General features: G+C 35.3%; 1 protein-coding gene across 1 annotated transcript in view; it reads left to right on the top strand.

The window, feature by feature from the left end:
- Positions 1–23,436, top strand: part of LOC136826021 (uncharacterized 29.1 kDa protein in cryB1 5'region-like) — a 76,357-nt gene that overhangs the window by 52,428 nt on the left and 493 nt on the right. The window contains exon 4 of the mRNA XM_067082880.1: positions 23,229–23,436. This exon is cut by the window's right edge and continues 493 nt beyond it. Within this exon, the coding sequence (XP_066938981.1) occupies positions 23,229–23,436 (208 nt within the window). The remainder of the gene's footprint in view (positions 1–23,228) is intronic.

Here is a 23,436-nt window from a genome sequence, read left to right as displayed (position 1 = left end):
ATGAGTCATCAGCATTTATACACCTTCAGGTGGACACCATTAACACAGATGCATTTTCGGTGTGTTGAGGGAAATTCTTCTTACTTTTTTATGAAAGTATCCGATTTTCTAAGATTTTTTTCTCGATAATATTTCTGATAATAGAGTATCACCATCCTTCTCAGGACAACTTAGGTGTGTCCAGTTGGTTTTGGTTTTTTGACATGGGTCTCTCTCTCTCTCTCTCTCTCTCTCTCTCTCTCTCTCTCTCTCTCTCTCTCTCTCTCTCATTTATTTTCCTAAATAATTTTATCTCATGACCTTATAAATGTGAACATGGATGCGTCCATGGATCCAAACAAAATGAGAAAAAATTCCCCTACCAACAAAGACACGCCCAGTAAAACTTATCCTAAATATTTATGTTGCACTGGCCATCAATGCCCGCTAATGGTGGCCTCTGAAGTGACTATTCAGACGTCAGTCATTCAATCTCCGCAAGTGGTCTTTTCGTTCGATGAGTCTCTAATTTTTATAGGTTGTTGTTTTGCCTTTTACATTCCTCATTTGCATTCCTCTCTCTGAAAATAAAAGCAAGCACTTGAACGTGTTCAAATCTTGCATATCTTTGCTTGAAGACATTAGAATTTCAGATGAACATTTATGGGGAAAAGTAATTCTTGGCTACTTTAAGTTATACGTTTTTATAAATCCACGCCTATACTGGAGAACATGAATTACATAGCAAATAAAATAAAAATAAATAAGTGATGTGTAGAACATCCACTCAGAAGTCAAACACATGAATTTTAAATTTTGATGAGTTAGCATATGTCACCAAATATAATTTTACAATACATATATATGTATATACTGTATATATATATATATATATATATATATATATATATATATATATATATATATATATATATATAAATATATAAATATATAAATATATATAACATATATATATATAATATATATATTGATACATTTTTTCAGTAAATAAAAAGTAAACTCTAACTCCACTGAAGTCATATTAATAAAATTATCATAGTAAGAGAGTTCCTAGTAATTTTATTTACTGAAAAAAATGCATATATAAATATATAATATATATATATATATATGTGTGTATATATATATATATATATATATATATATATATATATATATATATATTGTAAAAAATTATATGAAGGGATGTTGAGCGACCTCTCCTCTATGGAAGTAAAGTGTGGATCGTGAATACAAGTGAGAGAAGATGGAAGCTGTGGTGACGAACTGTTTACGTAGCGTTTGCGGTATAACGAGTATACCAAGAACTAAAAGGGTGAGAAATGTGTGGATATATAGGAGTGTCAAAAGGAGTAGAATAAGTGAAAGGATGGATCAGAGTGTTGCGTTTTATTTGTAACAGGTTTCACTTTAAATTGTTTGTTATCTTTCATTGTATTTGACTGATTTCCTTTTTTTATGTGTGAGAGGCAACTGTCCAAGTAAATAAACATAAACGTTTTCGTTTTTCTCTTGTCTCGCTGTTTGCTAAAACGAATTAAAATAAAAACTTCGTATTTCTCGAAGACGTTTAGAGACACGTTCGTGTAAACTCTTGAGAAATGTTTAAGTTTAGAACCACGAGTATAATGTCTCTTCAATTCGTTCTCCCTTCAGTATTTATGATCGTGATATACTGCCGATACGTATGACTGAATCCCACACTATGACAGCGGCTGTTGAATTGTATTGGACGAAATTTGCATATTGCTGATAAGATGGTCTGTTTGACGTTACTTGCTGCTGTTGTCAGTAAATTGAACGTTGCTCTAGTAGCCAATAATATAAAGTAAGAGATATTATATGATGAATAGAGGAAGTCGATATGGAATCTACAGTAATGAGGGTTTTGGAACTTCAGAACTCGCCACACTGTGACGTAAATATGCACCTGCCCTTCTGAATTGACCTCGTAGATTAGGTAAGAATTTACCTCATAGAATAGGTAAGACTTTACCTCATAGAATAAGTGAGAATTTACCTCATAGAATAGGTAAGACTTTACCTCGTTGATTAGGTAAATATTTCCAAAGTGCTGCTGTCGTTTGATAAACACTAAACGCATTATCCAGTACATACAAAAAGCAATTTATTTTTGTTGGTGCCAATTTTCTCTTGCCTAGGTTCCTTCTTGTCCACGAAGACTAACATAATAAGTTTTCATGAAACGTAACTTTCACGAGAAATTGATTCTTGAATTCTGTTATGGCACGCTTGTTGGAAAGCCATTGCGTATCCGCAAAATGTAAATAGTTACGCAAGTCGAGAATGGGGACATTTAATTTTATTTGGACGGGATTAACGTGCTGGACTGAAGGGAGAAACGCTGTGTAGCGTGTGTATTCAAGTGTATTAAAACAACACGATGAAGTTTGCCCGGACAGAGAAATGTAATTAAGATGGGAAAGTCCACCAAACGTGGACCCTACATATGTTGGAGTAATCAATGAATAGCAACAATATTTCTCTCTCTCTCTCTCTCTCTCTCTCTCTCTCTCTCTCTCTCTCTCTCTCTCCAGCCTGCCCACTTTCAAGCATATTTTACCTCCCAATGCAGTCCTCTCTCTCTCTCTCTCTCTCTCTCTCTCTCTCTCTCTCTCTCTCTCTCTCTCTCTCTCTCTAACCTGCCCACTTTCAAGCATATTTTACCTGCTTTGAGGTTTTCCACCTGTTACACCTTTCAAACTTTTACTGTCAATTTCCGTTTCAGCGCTGAATGACCTTAATCATCCCAGTGCTTGGCGTGTATGCCTAAAATCTATAAACCAATCAATCAATATGATTTATTGTAAGGTGAGCTACAAAATTTCCACGCGTTTGTTCCTCTCTTACAACACGGTCATTTGTTGATAGTCTCAGGACAACTAGAAGAGAACTACTGAAGGTAGACATAGAGTAAAAATAGATTAAAATCCCAAGCAAATATATATTATAGAGACTACAGTGGAGTGTTCACTCTTCTTTGGTACAGGTAAACTGTCGAATCATACGAGAGGACCACTGGTTTCCCAGTTGTAAGTGCTGTGCTATGTGAAAGAGGGCAGTGCTTTCGTAATTTTCGAAGTTTACATTGAGCAAATGATTTGAGGATCATAAATTGCCGCAGATACCAATTACATTTTCAGAGTTTCGGTAAACTAAAGGTGATGTGAAGCGAAATTAAATTTCTCTCAAAAGTCTAGATAATTATTAAAGGAAAATAATAAAGTATACCTTAGTTTAACCAGACCACTGAGCTGATTAACAGCTCTCCTAGGGCTGGCCCGAAGGATTAGACTTACTTTACGTGGCTAAGAACCAACTGGTTACCTAGCAACGGGACCTACAGCTTATTGCGGAATCCGAACCACATTATAGCGAGAAATGAATTTCTATCACCAGAAATAAATTCCTCTAATTCTTCATTGGCCGGCCGGAGACTCGAACTCGGGCCTAGCAGAGTGCTAGCCGAGAACTCTACCGATTCTTCCAACGTGGAACTAAGGAAAATGATAAACTTATAACAGCAGAAGTTTAAAAGGAAAAGGTAATTCAGTTATTGGTCTCCAAGATGATTGTCAATGACTGAATGATTTGGGATTTACGGGTGTCATGGCTTCCTAACACAATTAACATTAACCCTTTAAATCGCCTGAGAATCGAGGCTTTTCAACTCTTCGTTGAGAGTAGTATGATACAAACGAAAGGGCAGTACGGTTCATTTCTTTCTGTTTGAAGAGTAATATTCTTTTCAAAGTAACTTTAACTTATCCCTCAAATTCGAATGATTTTTTTAATGTTCTTTGAAATCCTCATTGTTCGTACCGAATTTTATCCTTGGGAAGAAACTCTGCGGTGTCTTACTTCTCTGTGGAAGATTGTCATCAGCCTTCAGATTTATTTCTCTTCAAAGTGGAAAAGAAAAATACATAATGAAACCTGGGTTTGTTAGCTTTAAAATTATTTTTGGCTTGTAATTGGCACAGTTTTTATGCAAATGTCTCCCTCTCTAGTGTAGGAGGAATATTTTGCTCTAAATTATTCACGGATAGAGGATACAAAATATTCTTTGCACATAAAAGTTTTGCTGCAAAAAGACATTACACTAAATAAAGTGTTTAACGGGGGGAACATTTTTTTTTATTTTTGCTTTATTTTTCAGGTTTCCTTTTTACAGTATGCAACAAAATTCAAGACCTGAAAGCTAAAGCTATCTCACAAAAATGCGTGGACCGAGTTTCACGAAAATTAAAGCAAAATGGAAAAAGTAAACATCTAATAATAATGCCATAACGCATTGTAGAATAGTAGTAAAACGAGCTCCGATGGAATCCCCGTCCTCCCAAACCTGAAGTTCCCGAACACTTTAGACCTAAGGAAACCTCCCTTAAATAAATTGTGGGATGATGACTTGTCAGCAGCTGGGTTATCACAAAACCGTTACATAATACCCCGTATGGATGGACTTTATAAGTTACGAAGTTCAGAGAAACTGCGGTTCTTAAAGTATCACTAAAACAATTTAAAGTCCATGACTTAGGAGGCGCGCTGTGGGGCACTGAATCAAGATTATCTTTAATGTTTCCCTGTTACGAAGTTCGTAAGTTCTCTTGAACGACTATGGACAGATGCAGATCAGAATGCCTTCTCAGTGCAACTTCCTTTGTGTTTTAACGAATATATACTTGAGAACAGTTAATTGAAAAAGCATGAAATAATACAATTATTGAGGTTCACAATAAAGCATATTTGTGACAGCCGACATCGACGTATGAAAGTACTTGCGCAAAAATGTGTGAAGGAACATTTGTAAAAATGATTTCCTTTCGAAACGGATAAATATCTTGATTGAAACAGTTATTGAAGGCTATTAACTGCCGGATGAAAACGCTTTTGGATACCGTTTCCCAGTTGACGATGCGTTTAAAAGCCGATTGTTGTGCCGTAGAGTAAATGAACCGGGGATTTCAATTATGAGCGGAGCATTTTTCCATTGGGGAGAGATTCCAGATATGGGTTGTATCGGTGCAACATCATCGGGTCCGCTTTGGTCGTTCTGCGTCAGATGGGCCTCGCGTATTCAGAGTACTCTTCTGCTTCTTCTAAACCAATTGTTGGCAAGCTTTTTATTTTTAAGCTGCCTTCTTCTAGACGCCCCACTTAGACGAAATGGGTTATTTAAGTGTCTCCTGGTTGTAAATAATTGAGGAGAAACAATAAACTGTAATGGAAAGTCCTTGTTTTTAAACTAAATTTGGAATGAATGGTGGGACGAATATCAGTTCAGGAGTTGAATTTCACTCGATGTCAATCTTCGTGTTACTTGAATGATAAATTCGACTGTAAAGCTTAACCATTATTGTAACTCTACCCTTAAGGTTGATCTCTCATAATATTATTTTAATAGAATAAATATCTGTTCTTAACAATAATTGGAAACTTGTCAGGGTAGAATCTATGTTTGTAATTTTTCTTCTCTTTCAAGGTTGAATTTTATTAATGCATTTTGAAAAATTAAATAAATTATGACTGGCATTTGTGTTTGTAATTATTCTACTAGTATCTGCACATTCATCTATTTTTCATTCTTTATTTCCTTCTTTTTTCTTTCTTTCCTTCGTTTTCCACATATCGTTAATATAAATCTGGATCCCAGTCTGGCGGGTCAATGACCATTTTACCGTACCATGAAAATGTGTGCACATCATACACAGTTATAGTATTGCGTCGATATTTATGATGAATATTATGAGCTTTGACAGTAGTGTTTGTGCTTCAATTGTCGCCACTGTAACGGCCTCATTAATTATCATTATTATTATTATTATTATTATTTTAATGTCATTGATATTTTCGATTTTGTTATTTCATTATTAGTGTTACTATTTTAGTATTAACAGTATTAGTAGAACCAGCAGTAATATGAAATATTATTTTCAGAAGTCGTATTATTAATAGTATGAGGATCATTAGTAATATGAAATATTATTCTCAGAAGTCGTGTTATTAATAGTATTAGGATCATTTTTTTTAGTTAGTGAAATAATTTAATTCATAGATGCTTCATATATCTTACTCTTTTACTTTACACTCAGATTAGTACCTACTTGACTGGAATCATAATTTTCAGCAAGACTTTGCAATATTACATATACTATAACCTTAAAGGCTGTGTGGTATCTAAACTATATAGCTAGTATAAAATTTTAAATAGGCAATAAATAATAATAATAATAATAATAATAATAATAATAATAATAATAATAATAATAATAATAATAAATTAATAAAAATTTTCATGTTTATGATAACCAAAAAATATAAAATTAATTCATGAAAATTTTTCAATGAACCTGAAATTAAATTCCAATTAAAAAGAGACGGAAAAGCTCTTAAAATTTTCCATTAAAATTACCCCAAATTTAATTTCCTATTTATTTTTTACGATCATTTTGTATCAGAGTAATAAAGAACGTCTTTCGTATAAATTGTGTTTTGAGATAGAAAAGGATTCCAATTTCATAAAGTGGTTAAGAAATTAATATCGAATATTTAAGTAAGGGTTTCTTGTCTGTAAAAATAAATTCAGAAGCCCCTAATATAAAGCGTGTGCTGTTTAAAAGCAAAGATTGATTGTTGGTCGCAGCTACATATCAAATATAATCACTTTTTAGTACTTAAAAGCCTGGCCTTTTGCCAGGCTAATGGACCTTGTTCTAAAAATACTATTTGAATGGATGTTTTTTTTCGTTTAGTTTTGGTTGTGGCTGGTATTTTTAATATAAATTCAAGGTTTTTCCTTTATAAGCGTTTGTTATACCTTGCTGTTTGTATTCACTATTATTATTATTATTATTATTATTATTATTATTATTGCTGCTGTTTTTGCTACTTTTTTTTATTCTAATAGGTAGCATCAGATCAGTAATAGTACTAAATCCTAAAACGAGCGTGATGTGGTTTCATTCATGTATGTCATTCTCTGTTTATATAAAGTCTTGGCAAAAGGCTCAATTTTACTATTATACTTTCAGGAATAAATATATTCCAAGGCATACTAACATTACAACGTGACCAGCCATGAAAATTATTACATCTCATTAAGGCAGAAAAGGTCTCCATAATGACATAATTTTAAAGGTAATAAATAATTGACAATTGTAAATATACTGAAATAGTTTTTTCGATATGCCCGCAGAAACAAGAGATTTTACTGGGTAGTAATATCGATTCTCTTATTCGTGGGATGATTATATTTTATAGTGTATATGAAAATCCAAATTCCAACCGATACAGTAATTGAATCTTCCCGTGTTCTTCCTGTACAATTTTTGTTTTAACCTTCTTACTTAGTTTGACATTAATTAAGCGATTTACTGGACTTGTCAGTTAAAACGCGAACGCTTAATTCGGGCAGATATTTATGATGTATTTATAAGCCAAAAAAGATTCTGGAAAGCCAAAGAGGCATGGAGTTGCGCCGTACTGTCATTGAAGGAAAACTGCTTTAAAGATTTCTCATTTCAAACAAGTTGAAACCTTAATATCTAATAATCCAAACATACTCATTGATGTATCCTTCCATTTCTTCTCCCGAAAAAAAAAAAAAACTCAGAAAAAAAAGAGATAAAACCTGACTCTTCATTATTCATCGATCTCCTCCTCAATAGCGACCACCATCTCTTCGGCTGCTTCATCATTCATCACCTTGCCTTCATTAAGCTTCATTTGTCTCGTCGCTGCTCGTCGTCTAGAGGGTCCTCCTTCAATATTTAGGAGGCCCGTCGTAGGGCTATTTTCGGTACACTTCTCTTTATAATTAAATTTCTCCGGTAACCCATTAATCTTCAGTGCGCGTCAGGCGGTTTTGGTTAAGGGAGAGGATTTACGCATATACCTGTATGTGTATACCGTGTATAGATGTGTGTGTATGTGTGTGTTAGGAGTGTGTGTATGTAATGTGTATGATAATTTTTCTGTGTATCAACTTGCAGTTATAGGTATGAATATATATATATATATATATATATATATATATATATATATATATATATATACATATATATGTATATATATATATATATATATATATATATATATATATATATATATATATATATATATATATATAATATATATATATATATATATATATATATCATGGAACAAAGCTGTTGACAGAGGGACGTAACAGCCCTCTGCAACAGACAGATGAGCAGGGAAATGAAAAGACAGTCTGCCCCTGACCATCAGTTATCTTCTTCCGTAAGGTGACAGCTGTTGCAACCAATCAATGAAGAGGATTAATTCTCTCATGTTCTGTGATCCGCATAATGGAGCCCATCCGTTGGATCATAATGGAGCCTCCAGAGGAGAGAGAGAGAGAGAGAGAGAGAGAGAGAGAGAGAGAGAGAGAGAGAGAGAGAGAGAGAGAGAGAGAGCCTTCGGTTTGATTTATTTATTTGTAGATTTCCTTTGTGTAGTGGAAAAGGACTTTTTGTTCATTAAGCTCTGGTTTCTTCGTTGTCTGAATACACATAGTACATGTGTACATAGTGAGTGTAAAATACATGTGTATCATTGTTATATCTATACTTAGAAGATGTTTTTCCTTCAGCACTGAAAAAAAAATCGGTACAAATCGGTGAAGATCATTTCTGAAATCATGACACTAATTTCTCACATCATGGTCATTTTTTGGTCAAACATAACACAACACTGAATCAAGTTATAAGTTTCAAATGTTCCATTATTTCTTCGTACATATAACGACTGATTGAATCACTATATCTCAGATTTCAAAGGAAAAATATTCGGTTTCAAATATTTTTTTAAATAATGTTTGACTTCCAAGACATAAAAACGCTTGGTTATATGCGTTCTTATTTATTTAATAATTCTAGGAACGAGACCAATTAGATCCTTCACGTTTTGAACATGTTTGGAATATTGTAAATTTTTTTTAATGAGTGTCCCTTTGAAATATTCCCGTACGTCAAGAAAAATAATCACTTCAGATGTCTGAAACATTTTGGAAGTTTGTCTGCAAATCTTAATTAAGATATCATTCCCCATGGCTATTGTCGCTGTCTTTTCGTTTTGCTGTTCTGACTTTATATTAGCAAAGAAAACGCAGAAGTTTCAGTGCATGCCCCACAGCTTTAATGCCCCGCTGGGCATTAAAGCTGGATCTCAGGCAGTGCACGAAGTTGAATCTTTCTCGTCTGACTATTTCTGGTGTACGTCTGATCTTGCTAATGTAAACAGTAGTGAAACATTATTTTCCTGACAGATTTTCAATATTCTTATCACGTATTATGTACTAAAAAGATCGAGTATTGAGTATTATTTCTCTTTACCTCAGTCTTACGAGGATTTGACAATCATTTGTCTGTTTAGTTTTCTGTAAAGATGATTTCTGTGTTTTTAATATATTCGTTTCCGGAAAACACGATTCCTCTTCTGGTATCCATCACGAATCCAGACTTGAATGAACTCTCGATACGTTCATGTATTTCGAAGAAGTTTGATCGAGTCTTGTGAAATTTGCATCAGAAAAACCTAATATTCATGTTCCTTGTTAATAGCAGTTGGTAAAAAAAAATTGCCCAATTAAGGTTGTTTTGATAGTTGTACACATTTATTCCGCAATACTTTCATTTGAAGCTTTCATTACCCAAACTTCTGAAAGCGATACAGGACCTCGGTAAGAAAACATAGTTGGATGATTTTGTTCAGCTGTCAGTGAAGGTATTTTACCATCGAGTTACATTGTCTAAAGTTAATCTTCCTTTAGCAACATTGGAAGGAGGAATAGAAAACGAATCACATTGTTCAAGTCTCTGTTTTAGAAGAGAATAGTAAATAGAGCAAAAAAAAAAAGGGGGGGCGGGGGGCCGGGGGTTGAAACACTCTAAAGCATCGTTAAACAAAGAGCACTCAGTCATGCCATCATCTTCGAGGTCCTCTCAAGATTACCAACTAGATTTCAATAGGAAGCCTTTGAATAAAATGATTGGCATTGAGATCTCGATGGATACAAGTCGTTAAATGTTTATCTAAATATACCAAAAGTTAGTCTGAGAATACGTTCGTATCCAGTATGTGATTAGGAGTCAGTTATTGGTAAAATTCCAGTTTCCTTTGCTGTTTTTACTGCTGAAACAGCAGCCACAGTAAAGCAGTGAGTCTTGCGCACTTCTTACCGTATGTCTATGGGTTGCTCACGGTCTACTGCCCACTGTCCATCCGCCTACCCATAAATGTGTACCAGTGTCTATCGGGGTAAAATATATATACACATATAATATATATATAGATAGATAGTTTGATAGATAGATAGATAGAAATAGATATACGTGTCTGGGTGCTGCGTATGCTTGTATGGGAAGGAAGATAGGGCGAGATCATAAACTCTTTAAATGAACTTGATTGTCAGAGGGGGGAACACACGATGTTTATGTAAGAGTGGTTGCAAGGTATCCTGTGATTACTATCCATGTGGGATGGATGAATACACTACTGATGAACAGCTGTAAGTTTTTTGCAAAGGTACTCATCCTAGATTCAGATATTAATTGATTAAAGGTAGCAGTGGCTGTCGTTTTATTTTTTTAGACAGCCCTATCCTGTTTTGACAACGTCAAAACATATATCCTTCTCAACGCTGTGTATTTTTTAAATTTGATGGCAAGTGGCTCCCATTTTCATCACCTTAATAGATTAAGTTGAAAGATAATTGACAGATTTTCGACCTGTCTAAAACACAATGATCTCGTCATAGACACGTGAGGAAATTTAATATTCCGCTGCCATCTGTTCGATGAACAACGACCTTTTTTTTCTGGCCCTGTGGACTTGAATACATTTGTTTATCTTTGCTTTTCTTGTGGTTGACTGCACTTCTTGTAGCCTTTTTCTAGCCTCACTTAGTAGTATACAACTTTATCCTCTCTATCTCTTTAATTGCTGCTCATATTCAGATGAACGCGTACTCTGCACAAGTAGTAGTTGAGCCCTGATTACTACTTGGAAAGGTGTTATTAAGCTTTACGAATTCATCACTCAGTGTAATTAATTCCTTAGGAAACTGATTTAATAGGACTTATATATTTCACCTGCATTCTCTCGTGAGGAGCTTTGGTTGATATCTTATGCAAATTTTCTCTGGAAAAATATGCCTTGTTATGGTTCTCAAAAAAGTAATATCACTGTATGTTAGTTTTTCTCTTGCCTAAACATTATCGGAAAATGTAATTGAAATGGTGTAGATTTAGACTGGAAGGTTTCCATAAAAATAATATCTGTTCTCGGTTATAAAAGAAATAAATTTTGTTTTAGTTCCAATGGCTTGATGGTCGTTTTGTTTTGGACTGTCATTCATGTGACAATAATCAGTTTCCATTGTCCCAGAAACATTGCCTAAAAAATTTGAACATCAGAGACAGAATCTGTCACCTTTGTTTCGTTATTTTCTATTAGATGTCTTATTTCCCCATCTCCAGCCAGATTTCCCAAGTTAACAACACTTAAATCTAAATTAACGAAGTCATTGACATCAATGTTTGACTTTTATGGCAATGAACTAAAGTCGTTTGCAAATATTTCTAGCTTGTCTGCAGTTTACACACACATATGCGCATAATATGTATGTATGTATGTACGTATATATATATATATATATATATATATATATATATATATATATATATATATATATATATATATATATATATATATATATATATATATATATATATAAATATAATATTCATCTCCTTGACCTGACTTTGACCATGAGGACAATCTGGGATGACAAAGAACCCCTGAAAAGTAGGTCCTTCTGTGATGCCAACCCTACCAATGACTTAGGCCCGGCAAAGACCAGAGTAATTTGGTGCAGCGTCAGCTGTTATGTCAACCAGCTACAAGGCTGTTTTGTTTCCCGTCCTGAAGTTCTGTACTGCTTGATAATCTGCAAAGGAGAGTAAGAAGCCGAGATGACTCTTTGGGAATATAAACTGTGCGGCTGTCTTCTTGCTTATAGCTTTTATTTGAAATTCTGCTCTTGTGTTAAGCCTGCCGAATGGAGGTTACTAGAGTTAATAATGTTCTTAAACAACAGAAATAAAGTCCAGATGCTGAAATAAGTCACTAAATATTAGACAATGAGCTAAAGTGCATAGACTGAAATAAATCGTCCGGGACTAAGAGTTGTATAGTTGAGGCAAACCGATAATTGGTGAAATATGTCTTTGTGAAAGATTCTAAGTCGTGACATATGTTCTGATATTAAAATATCATTAATAGCCTTGGAAAATCTTGATAAATAGTTCAACTGTTGTGCCCTTGAGAAGACATAGCCACAGGAAGCTGTAATTTCTAAAGAAGTTTTTATAAAAGTTGAAGTTTGCCGACCTTCACACTGCAAGGACTTGGTGCCAGTTTGAGATTGTCATTCCTATGCAAATAATCTTGACTCCCACTGCAATATATAGCTATAATATACGTAATTTTAGGAAAATATTCATGCGTCATTCATTCATATGGCTGACCGTTATATTATACACTTTCGTCATTTTCCAAGGCTGTCCACATTATTTTGAAAAATTAAATTTTTCTGGTGTTATACGCACTTTATTCCTCTTTAATCTTCTTCATAAAGTCTTAACAAATAAGAAAGCGTAAATATACAGCATATCTGAAAAGTATAATCAACAATAAACACCTAAACCTCATCGTTATAATTTTTACTAGAAAATATTGCCTATTTAGCATATCGATATAGCTTAACCCATCAGTATTATATATTTGAATTTTAGATTTAGAATTGGACTAGATCCTGAGTTTCAATCTCTTTAAAACTTGACCTCTCTAGGCTGCTGCTAAATGCCTGCAAATATGCAGCGTGAACTATTGATGACCTATAAAATTACTCCACATAATAGTTATTAACTTGTTTATAGTGTAAGATGTGGAATAATGCACAAAACTTTAATAACACATCGTAAGGTCAGTTGCTTAAATCTAGGTCACTTGGTTTGTCATTACTACCAGTAATATTTCATTTTATTCTGAATAGATTTGTATTAATAATTGGCTGTCTATTTATGTTTTTTTTTACAAATGTGTACATTTATACATTGAATTATTGCAATAACGTATGCCATTCCTGGCGCATTTATTAAACAATCGTCGGTAATAGTATGCAGACGAATCTTATAGAGGATTTTCTGAGCGTGGGGAAAATTATAATGCTTTAATATTAGAGATAAGTAATCGAACAACGTGCTGTCATCTCCGGCCGGAATATGTATAAAGTAAAAATCCCAGTTGTGTTAGATAAAGGTGATTAACCTTGCTAAAACTTGTTAATGTCATCATCTACAGATCAGTGACATAGTGATGGTATATGTCCTTGATCAAATGGTACCCTACTTGCGATAGCGCAGAGAGAGAGAGAGAGAGACGTAATATGAACATGTACAAATATGACAGTGGCTGTCAGACCGCCATCATCGCAAGAAATTTCAAGGAAAAGAAAATTTTGTATGAAAGGTTATCCAAAAAACTTTTTAGGGGGGCGGGGGTTGGACATCCCCATTCAATTTGTGCATCCGTGAGTTACATCATGATGTGACATTCCCGGCTACCTGCTGGCTCCTCTAAAACATCCGCAGAGAATGCGAACCTAACCGAGGCAAGGTGACGGATATTTGCTTCTGTCCAATTCCAACTCGTGCATACATGTGGGTCCGTGCTTTTAGAGATGACCGTACTTTAAATAAATGCTGTATTGTATCGATTTGAATACTGATTGAGTATGTAACTAATGATCTTTGTTAATGGAGATTTACCACATTAGAAGGGAAACACAGGAGTCTTTTTAACCGAATCCTATATCTGACGAGCACACAGAATGCGGGCTAACATTAAGCCAACTAGGGAAGCAAGGCAGTATTTTGAAAGCCGTTGACTTATTACCTTACGCCACAGTCTCATTTTCTGATATTCATTTCTGCTCTCCTTAATCTCTCTTTCTGAGTTTACCCTCTTCCCTTCCATTAATTTTTCGACATTATAGGAACTGTATTATGATTACGGCTATTTTTTCTATATTTCTCCATATTTTAGCGCCTTCTACTCATCCTCTGGTCCTTTAACAGATATAAAACGAGACGCCTGAAAACTGCCAGGCTATAAATTACTTATGCAACCATTAAAGCCGAGGCCTATGTGGTTAAAATAATTATAGAACTCGCAAGATTCCACAAAAATTGCCGTAATGCCTTTTAATAACCAAATAAATTTCCACCCTTATGATAATCTTGCTAATGAGTAATTGGGACCGAAATGGTCGTTATTTACCTTAATGACTTTTTCATTCCTTTAAGATTATTGTTATTACTTTGAGTCCGTGTCGGAGGCAAAGTGGCATTCGTTTTTTGTAACTCGGTAGATGACCGCCAGAGAGCGTGTCGACAAGTCGGAAGAAGAAGAAGAAGAAGAAGAAGAAGAAGAAGAAGAAGAAGAAGGATATGGAATATGCCAGTGGAAATTGTACCCATAATCATAGGAACACTAAGCACGACCCCAAGATCCCTGGGAAGGAATCTGGAAAAACTAGATGCCGAAGTAGCCCCAGGGCTCATGCAGAAGAGTGTGCTACTAGAAACAGCGCACACAGCAAGAGAAGTGATGGACTCCTAAGGAGGCAGGATGCAACCTGAAACCCCCACACTATAAATACCACCCAGTCGAATAGGATGACTGAGATAGACTCCACCCCCCAAAAAAAAAAAAAATAATAATAATAATAATGAAGAGTGAAAGTTTGAAAGTTTAACAGAAATATTGAGCCAACGAAGGGAAAGGTTATTATTTTTCACATGGGGAGCTGAGAGTGGCCGCGGGCTGTCGATCTCAAATTTTGGGAAAATATTAATGGATATATCTTGAAGAAGAACTACATTATCCTAATTAGGTGTCTTTTCACCCGCCGGGTAGATTAAATGGACGTCTTGATTTATTTTCCCCCTTTTATTTTTCTGTAAAAGAAAATTATTGTGCCGGCTTTGTCTATCCGTCCGCACTTTTTCTGTCCGCCGCCAGATCTTCAAAACTACTGAGGCTGGAGGGCTGCAAATTGGTATGTTGATCATCCACACGCCAATCATCAAACATACCAAATTGCAGCCCTCTAGCCTCAGTAGTTTTTATTTCAAGGTTAAAGTTATCCATTTCAAGGTTAAAGTTATCCATAATCGTGCTTCTGGCAACGATATAGGACAGGCAACTACCGGGCCGAGGGTAAAGTTTCATGGGCCGTTGGCGCATACAGCATTATAACGAGACCACCGTAGCCTCGATTATACGCTGTACAGAAAACTCGACTGCGCCGAAGAAACTTCGGCGCAATTTTTACTTGTTTAATACTCAGGATAATGTGTTTTATATTTTCTGCCGAGAAAATATTAGGTATATTTGCATGGGATTGTTATGAACATTATGTAATATATGTTATGTAATTCTTCATTAAGTTGAATTTTTCATTTGATATTTACGACAAAATATTCTCTTTAAATAAAGGTAGAACTTGATATTTACCAGTCTGTTAGGTTTATTTTCACGGCTGATATTTTAGGTGAACTGCTCGTTATCTTTCATGTACATTTTCGCCGTAAATATCCAGACTTTTCTTCCATCACTTATCTTCTCCATGTTCCCACTTACACATGCGGTCTACCAAAGGACAGTATTTGCACAGCAACATGATATTAAATGAGGAAAAATTTATTACGTCGAAGGCTAAACATTTTTTCCGAGGTATTTTTTGCATTTTTTGTAATATATTCCGAACTGTCCTGTTTTCAAAATTTACGAATGAAATAATATGTCGTGGGATATTTGCTTTATTATTGTTGCATAAAATTCTTCCAAAGCCAAGACTCCTTAGGGATGGTTCCAATTCCATTTTAGGACATATAAATACAAGACAGATAAATAATTTCCTGAATTATTTTTTTTTCACTCTTTCTTTTTTCTCTTTCAGTTATCTAGACTCTTATCATCACGAAGTAACATTTTGCTCAAAATCGGCTTTATAGCATAACTAGACTTTATTTAATAATTTCTCTTAAAATGGAGACCAGAAATATCCCTTGGAATGGTTTAGTAACTGCCTGCATAGCAATTTACTCTTAGTGAAAGTTGAAATGGCTCTCCGAGTTTTAAAGCTTCCCATATTTTGATAGGTGAAAACATGGCCGTAAAAATAACTCAATATTGTTTTTTTTTTTTTTTTTTTACAAACAAGAATGAACTACGGTACAGTTAAACTGCAGTACAGTTAACAAATCTTTTAAGCCGGCTATTTTAGTTTTCTGTATAAAAAAATATATTGTGCCGGCTTTGTCTGTCCGTCCGCACTTTATTCTGTCCGCGCTTTTTGTGTCCGCTCTCAGATCTTAAAAACTACTGGACTATAGGACTGCAAATTGGTATGTTGATCATCCACCCTCCAGTCATCAAACATACCAAATTTCAGCCCTCTAACCTCAGTAGTTGTTCTTTTATGTAAGGTTAAAGTTAGCCATAATCGTACTTCTGGCAACGATATAGGATAGGCCACCACCGGGTCGTGGTTAAAGTTTCATGAGCCGCGGTTCATACAGCATTATACCGAGACTATCGAAAGATAGATCTGTTTTCGGTGGCCTTGATTCTACGCTGTAGCGACTGTACGGAAAACTCGATTGCAGCCGAAGAAACTTCGGAGCACTTTTTTACTTGTTTTATTATGAGACCATTCCATAGATACCGCCTGTGTTTCTCTTGACAGTTACGTTTTTCTTTACTTTGGATTTCGTCACTGAAAATGTCAAAACTGTTTTATGCTTATTACGTTCCATTGAGCTAATGATAGATTACCTCATATCAAAGATATGTCTCCTTTCCATGTCAACATTATAATAGATAATGTTATGCATGAGCATCCGTCACAGAACTGGGTCATAAAAATTTATGTTGGACTTATCAGCTCCATTGAGGGTCGACAGTTTAATCATTATGCTCTCATTCCACCTTTTTCGGTGAATGACTCTTGCGCTGCGTGCGACAGGTATCATACGTGGATGTAAGTTTCTGGATGACCTGTTTCAGTCTGTTGAAACTTCTTCTCCATAGTCTTTTTCTTTTATTCAGAACGTCCCTGACTCTGCCTTTAGACAGTGTCAGTTACCGATCCCATAAGGCCTCTTCAATCAAATGCATCCAGGCATTGCATTTGTCCTTTCGGCTGTTAGTTAAACTCGTATGTTAATCTATTTATAATTACTTAGCTAGGAATAATTCAACCCAATCCCTCCGCTGCCATCGTCATGATATTAGTTTCAAACTGGGTGCAATCTAAGACAGTGGTACCATCTCCTTGAATCTTCCTAAAAAATATTCGCATTACTTCTCTAGGAACCTGAATGATGCATGGGATTACGCTGACGCAGATGAGCTAATCTATACTTTTTGATTTCACATGAAAAAGTTCTCTTACCTTCGACTGTTTCAGATGCAAACAGTTAAATATTCCCCCTGGATGTAATCCGCAGGCGCATGATATTCCCATTCTGTAGACAGGAACAACTAGCTCGAATTTACTGCCGTCGAAAAAGCAATCTGTTTCATCGCAAGACCGGGAGGAAAGCCATCGCCTTTCCAAGTTCCCATCTCATAACTTTTTCCAGGCGCTCTCGAGAACCCATTCAGGTTCCGTGACTCCGCAGCGGCGAGTTGAATATTCTCCTGGATGTACTGGAGTAGACCTCCTTCCAGGAATGCAGTGGATCTGTTCGTTGTTCTTTCTCTTCCAGTTCCTCTTCCCCTCTTATTCAGGAAGTAATTATATTAATTGCAGTGGTATATAATGTTTAACATTATGTAATCTTAGCTTGAAACCATTGCAAAATTAACTATTTAGAATTTTTTTTTCAACCCTCATTGTGCAAATGGTTAGTAATGCATTATGGTTTACAGGTTAAACATATGCCAAATAATGGAATACACTCGTTATGCTGTATGAATATACTACAGTATAAATGCATAGTTCCCGGTCGAGAAATGTAAAATGCCAAAATAATTTCAGATTTAATTAAAGATTTTTGATTGATCAATCAAATGTTACCATATGTTTAATTAATGTTGCCGAATGTTTAATTAATGGTACCAAATGTATTTCATTTTTGGAAATATTTATCTTCACAAATTGAGTTGATGATACAAGGATAAAATTTAAAATAAATTTCGTCGGTAAGTCGCTTTTTAAGGAAAAAAAAAAGGTTAAGCGTAAAAATTCCAATTTGGAGGTCATTTTTCAGTATGGTTACAGTGCATATTTGGTAAAACAACTGTTCAGTAAGCCTTAAAAACTGCTCGTTTTATTGTACGTATTGGTGTCATTTTACTGATATTTTGGTCTTATCCAACTTAATCTAGTGCAGAGGTTGATTTAATGCTCCATTATAAGAATTTTTTTACTAATTATTATCAATTTTCTAAGCATCGCTGTCCAGTCTCAGCGGTTTCCAGATTTCAAGAGTCTCTCTGTCACTGTAAGTAGAACTTGAACATCCGATTTCCCGGGACTGAAAATTCTCATATTTTTCCCTTTCTCTCAGCGTATATTATCTCGATATGCATTTTTCAGTCTCGCCTCTTCCTCCCGACTTCCAGCCCGTGCTTTGTGTTCATTGCACACGAAATGATGGCAATCTTCGTACTGAGGCCATCCAGAGGCTTCGGAGTATCCGCTTGAACCGCAGATGACCAATACGGAGCCTTTTGGTTCAGAAGCCTGTGGTCCTCAGTGATAGCAGACTGCTCTGTCATCAGGTGCAAAATGTTTCTTCTGCACATTTTTTCCTTTTATATTTTTCTACAAAAGTTTTCTCTCTTTTATCCGTTATCTATAATGGTTTGGTACAGGTTCCTTTTTTCTGTTGCTTTTACTTGTTTTTTGTTCTTCATTATAGCATATTTCAGGAGAGTGAAGCGTTATTTTTTCAGTGCTTTGTTTTTATTTTATTTTCCCTGTTTCCTAGTTTGATCATGCTGTCTAGGGGAAATTATCTAGAGATGCTTTAGGTTTATTCAGTATATTATTAAAACTGAAACAGTAATAGGAGAGACAGACCAACGCACAGATTTATATATATATATATATATATATATATATATATATATATATATATATATATATATATATATATTGAAAACTGAACAAATAACATGAGAGACAAACAGACAGAATAACAAAAGTTTATGAGTCTTATTATAATCACAATTTACGTCCCTGTATATTTATTCTGTGGGAGGTGGGGATGGGAGTACCGAGAACTGTTGTTACATGAATCACTCCTGCTTGTATTGCATACTCTCTCTCTCTCTCTCTCTCTCTCTCTCTCTCTCTCTCTCTCCTTATTCAGTTCCATCCCCAGCTTTCTGTACTCGCCATTGCTCCTTGTGTATAGTATAGCCTTTGCTTTGTGTCCCCATTGCAAATTGGATGACAATCCTCTTAGGATGACCATTCAAAGGCTTCGTCGGAGTCGCCGTTCGAACGCCAATGGCCGATATGTTCACACCCTGCTCAGTGGGCCTTATGTCGGCACTTCTGGCGATAGAGGAAGGGCTTATCCTCCGGTTTCATTTTACTTTCATGTTTTCCCCTTCTTCTTCTTCTTCTTCTTCTTCTTCTTCTTCTTCTTCTTCTTCTTCTTCTTCTTCTTCTTCTAAGCATTAGCTGGGTGTAGTGTTTCCACCATTTATGATTTTTTTTTCGTTTTTTTTTTTTTGTTATTTTCAGTTATTTGTTCAACCTGAAGCCGAGAACATTGTTAACATTTTCATTTTATCTTTCCTTGTTTTTATCCCATTTATTTTCCCTCAGTTTTTATTTCACATTTATTTTCACCCAGTTTTTATTTCCTCTGTTAGATATGCTCGGGCACTTACGCCATCAACATTTCATTTTGGTTTATTTGTTCTTTTTCGATTCCATTTTTTATTCTTTTACACGTTACTCGTGCAGGGGCGTAACAGACGATGACGATGGTTGGCCTGTGTTGTTGGCACCAATAGCGACGCCAGACGCACGATCATGGGTAACTTTAACCTTAAATAAAATAAAAACTACCGAGGCCAGAGGGCTACAATTTGGTATGTTTGATGGTTGGAGGGTGGATGACCAACATACCAATTTGCAGCCCTCTAGCCTCTGTGGCTTTTAAGACGTGCGGACGGACAGACAAATCGCCACCTGAGGGCGCGAAAAATGCCCAACAATTTTAAAATAGATGATTTTTGTCCCTGAAGGTTTGGGATCTGTGGCGCCAGGAACACCTGTCGCTGCCTTCCTCCCTCCTGGCTGGCTCTCTCTTCCTCTTTCTTCTTCTTCTTCCTCTTTCTGCTTCTTTTTCCTCTTTCTTCTTCCTCTTCTTTTTCTTCCTCTTCTTCTTCTTCTTCCTCTTCTTTTTCTTCCTCTTCTTCTTCTTTTTCTTCCTCTTCTTTTTCTTCCTCTTTCTTCTTCTTCTTCTTTCTTCCATTTCTTCTTCTTCCTCTTTCTTCCATTTCTTCTTCCTCTTTCTTCTTTTTTCTTCCTCTTTCTTCTTCTTCCTCTTTCTTCTTTTTCTTCCTCTTTCTTCTTTTTCTCCCTCTTATTTTTTCTTTTTCTTCCTCTAAAACTCTTTTGCTTCACTGGTATTTTTTCATTTTACCTGAAACTCCTTATCATAATTTTTTATTCGTTTTTTTGGATTATTAGATAATTTGTCATAATCAGATTACTTTGCATTGTTCTCCATATTTTATGATATAGTTATACTCGTATTTATTAAAAGTTAAAAAGAACAGAAGCTGATTTTCATTTTTGTGTTTGGACATTAATATTATTTATTACACAGTTAATTTTTATATTAGATAATTACAGACAAAAGCAAGACTTCAAAGATATTTTCGAAGGCGATATTTCAATATCTGTATTGAGCTTTGGCTAAAAGCTTCATTTTTAAAATACATAAAATTTAACACCATTTACTCTCTGAGATTATTGTTATAAACATTCTTATACCTCTGGGATTTTAAGGTCCTTCCTTTCCAACACCTCTTTCCTTCCATCTATCCAACCATTGCTAGGTCTTATTTCCTTCTCCTAACACTTCTGAACTATCACCATTCTGTTGTTGCCCATTCTTTCCACATGACCTATCCATCTCATGCGTTAGCCATTTTACCTCCTCCGTGTATATTCGCGTACCTCAACATCCTCAAGGTTTTTTTCTCATATATTCATGTTGGACATCCACACCTCGTTTCCATAAAGGAGAGTTGGCTCAGAAAATCTTCCATGCATTCTCACCCTGACTGCCGTAGACTAATCAAGTGTCTTTTCAAACTCACATACCCAGGTACCTTTCTTACCTATTCCGTGAATTATCATGCAACCATAACCTTCTGTTGTATGTATGTATATATATATATATATATATATATATATATATATATATATATATATATATATATATATATATATATATATATATATATATATATATATATATATATATATATATATATACAGACACACACGTCTGATATATATATATACATATATATATATATATATATATATATATATATATATATATATATATACACACACACACACACACACACACACACACACACACACACACACACACACACACACACACACACACACACACACACACACACACACACACACGTCTGACAAGTCTTATCACAAGAAAAAGTTTTGTCCAAAATCGCCTGCTGCTTGTATAACCTGAATGGGTACGTAATCCTGAAAAAAAAAAAACTTCAATCTTCGTCTCTCCATTCTCGTCAACTCCGTATAGGGGGAACCCTCGTAAGAATTTCATCCCGAGTTGAGTAGATTCAAATATCCCCAATATAGAATACGGCGTCCCGTAGAACATACATTATTCATAGAAAAATATATGAAATCCGAGGACCTTGCCTCTTTTCGGAAATTCTTCGAAATTCTACCTTTCCCTTGCTGTATCGAATTGTATTCGAGGTAGTAGACAGCCATATTTTTGTTCTTGGGTTCATTAGGAACTTAGGTCGTTTTGTAAATTCTGCATTAAATGGGATGAATTGTCTGAATCTGCTGAACTCTGAAATGGAACTTCTTTCAAAACGTGAAAAAAAATAAACACTGTAAAAGGAACAAAAAACAAAAATACCTTTTTATTTCTTTATAAAAATCCTGTAGCCATTTTTAGCTTTCTCACTATACCCCAACTGGTCCTTTGTTCCTTCAGCCCCTAAAACCCCGTAGGGGTTAGTGCCGTCAGTGCACCTCATGCATTGCACTGTAGGCATTACTTAAGGTTCTTTACAGCGTCCCATCGCCCCCTAGCTGCAACCTCTTTCATTCCTTTTACTGTACCTCCGTTCATATTCTTTCTCTCGTCTTACTTTTCACAGTGCAACAGCGAGGCTTTCCTCCTTTTACACCTTTCAAACCTTTCTACTCTCAATTTCCCTTTCAGGTGCTGAATGACCTCATAAGTCCCAGTCTTGGCTGAAATTATAACCAAAGAGATCTTTTTTGTTCTCTAGATTTTATCTAGGGATTTTCGTTGCATCTGCAACTTTCTCTCTCTCTCTCTCTCTCTCTCTCTCTCTCTCTCTCTCTCTCTCTCTCTCTCTCTCATGCTTCTTTTTGCAGCATATTTTTTTTAACTGTAAATCAAAAGCTTCCTTCATTACGTTTTCAAGACATTCACGTTTATGAACGCGAGAAATACTTTGTTTTCTGTCTGGAAACTATTAAACCATTCCATTTTATTCTTCCATTATATATTGATTATTATTTTTCCTTCCTTTTCTTAAATTCCTTTTATTGCAGAATTTGATTGACAGGAATTTGATTTAGAGAAGATCAGTGACATTTCTCTTCTTACTGTAGCTTACCCTTCATAGATGTACATGAGATCTCCCCTTATTGCCATTATTATTTATGTTTTAGATCCTTTCCCTCACTAGTTGTGTCTCCTCAGTCTGTCGTGGGACATATTTGCAAATCTTCCTTAGAGTCTCCTCAGTCTGTCATGGGACATATTTGCAAATCTTCCTTCTCTCAGTTTGTCATGGGGCATATTTTTCTTCCTTAGAGTCTCCTCAGTCTGTCATGGGACATATTTGCAAATCTTCCTTAGAGTCTCCTCAGTCTTTCATGGGACATATTTGCAAATCTTCCTTAGAGTCTCCTCAGTTTGTCATGGGACATATTTGCAAATCTTCCTTAGAGTCTCCTCAGTCTGTCATGGGACATATTTGCAAATCTTCCTTAGAGTCTCCTCAGTCTGTCATGGGACATAT

Source organism: Macrobrachium rosenbergii, chromosome 40 (assembly GCF_040412425.1).
Source record: "Macrobrachium rosenbergii isolate ZJJX-2024 chromosome 40, ASM4041242v1, whole genome shotgun sequence".
Taxonomy (NCBI): domain Eukaryota; kingdom Metazoa; phylum Arthropoda; class Malacostraca; order Decapoda; family Palaemonidae; genus Macrobrachium; species Macrobrachium rosenbergii.
Note: the sequence above shows the minus strand (reverse complement) of the source record. Positions and strands in the feature narration are given on the sequence as shown.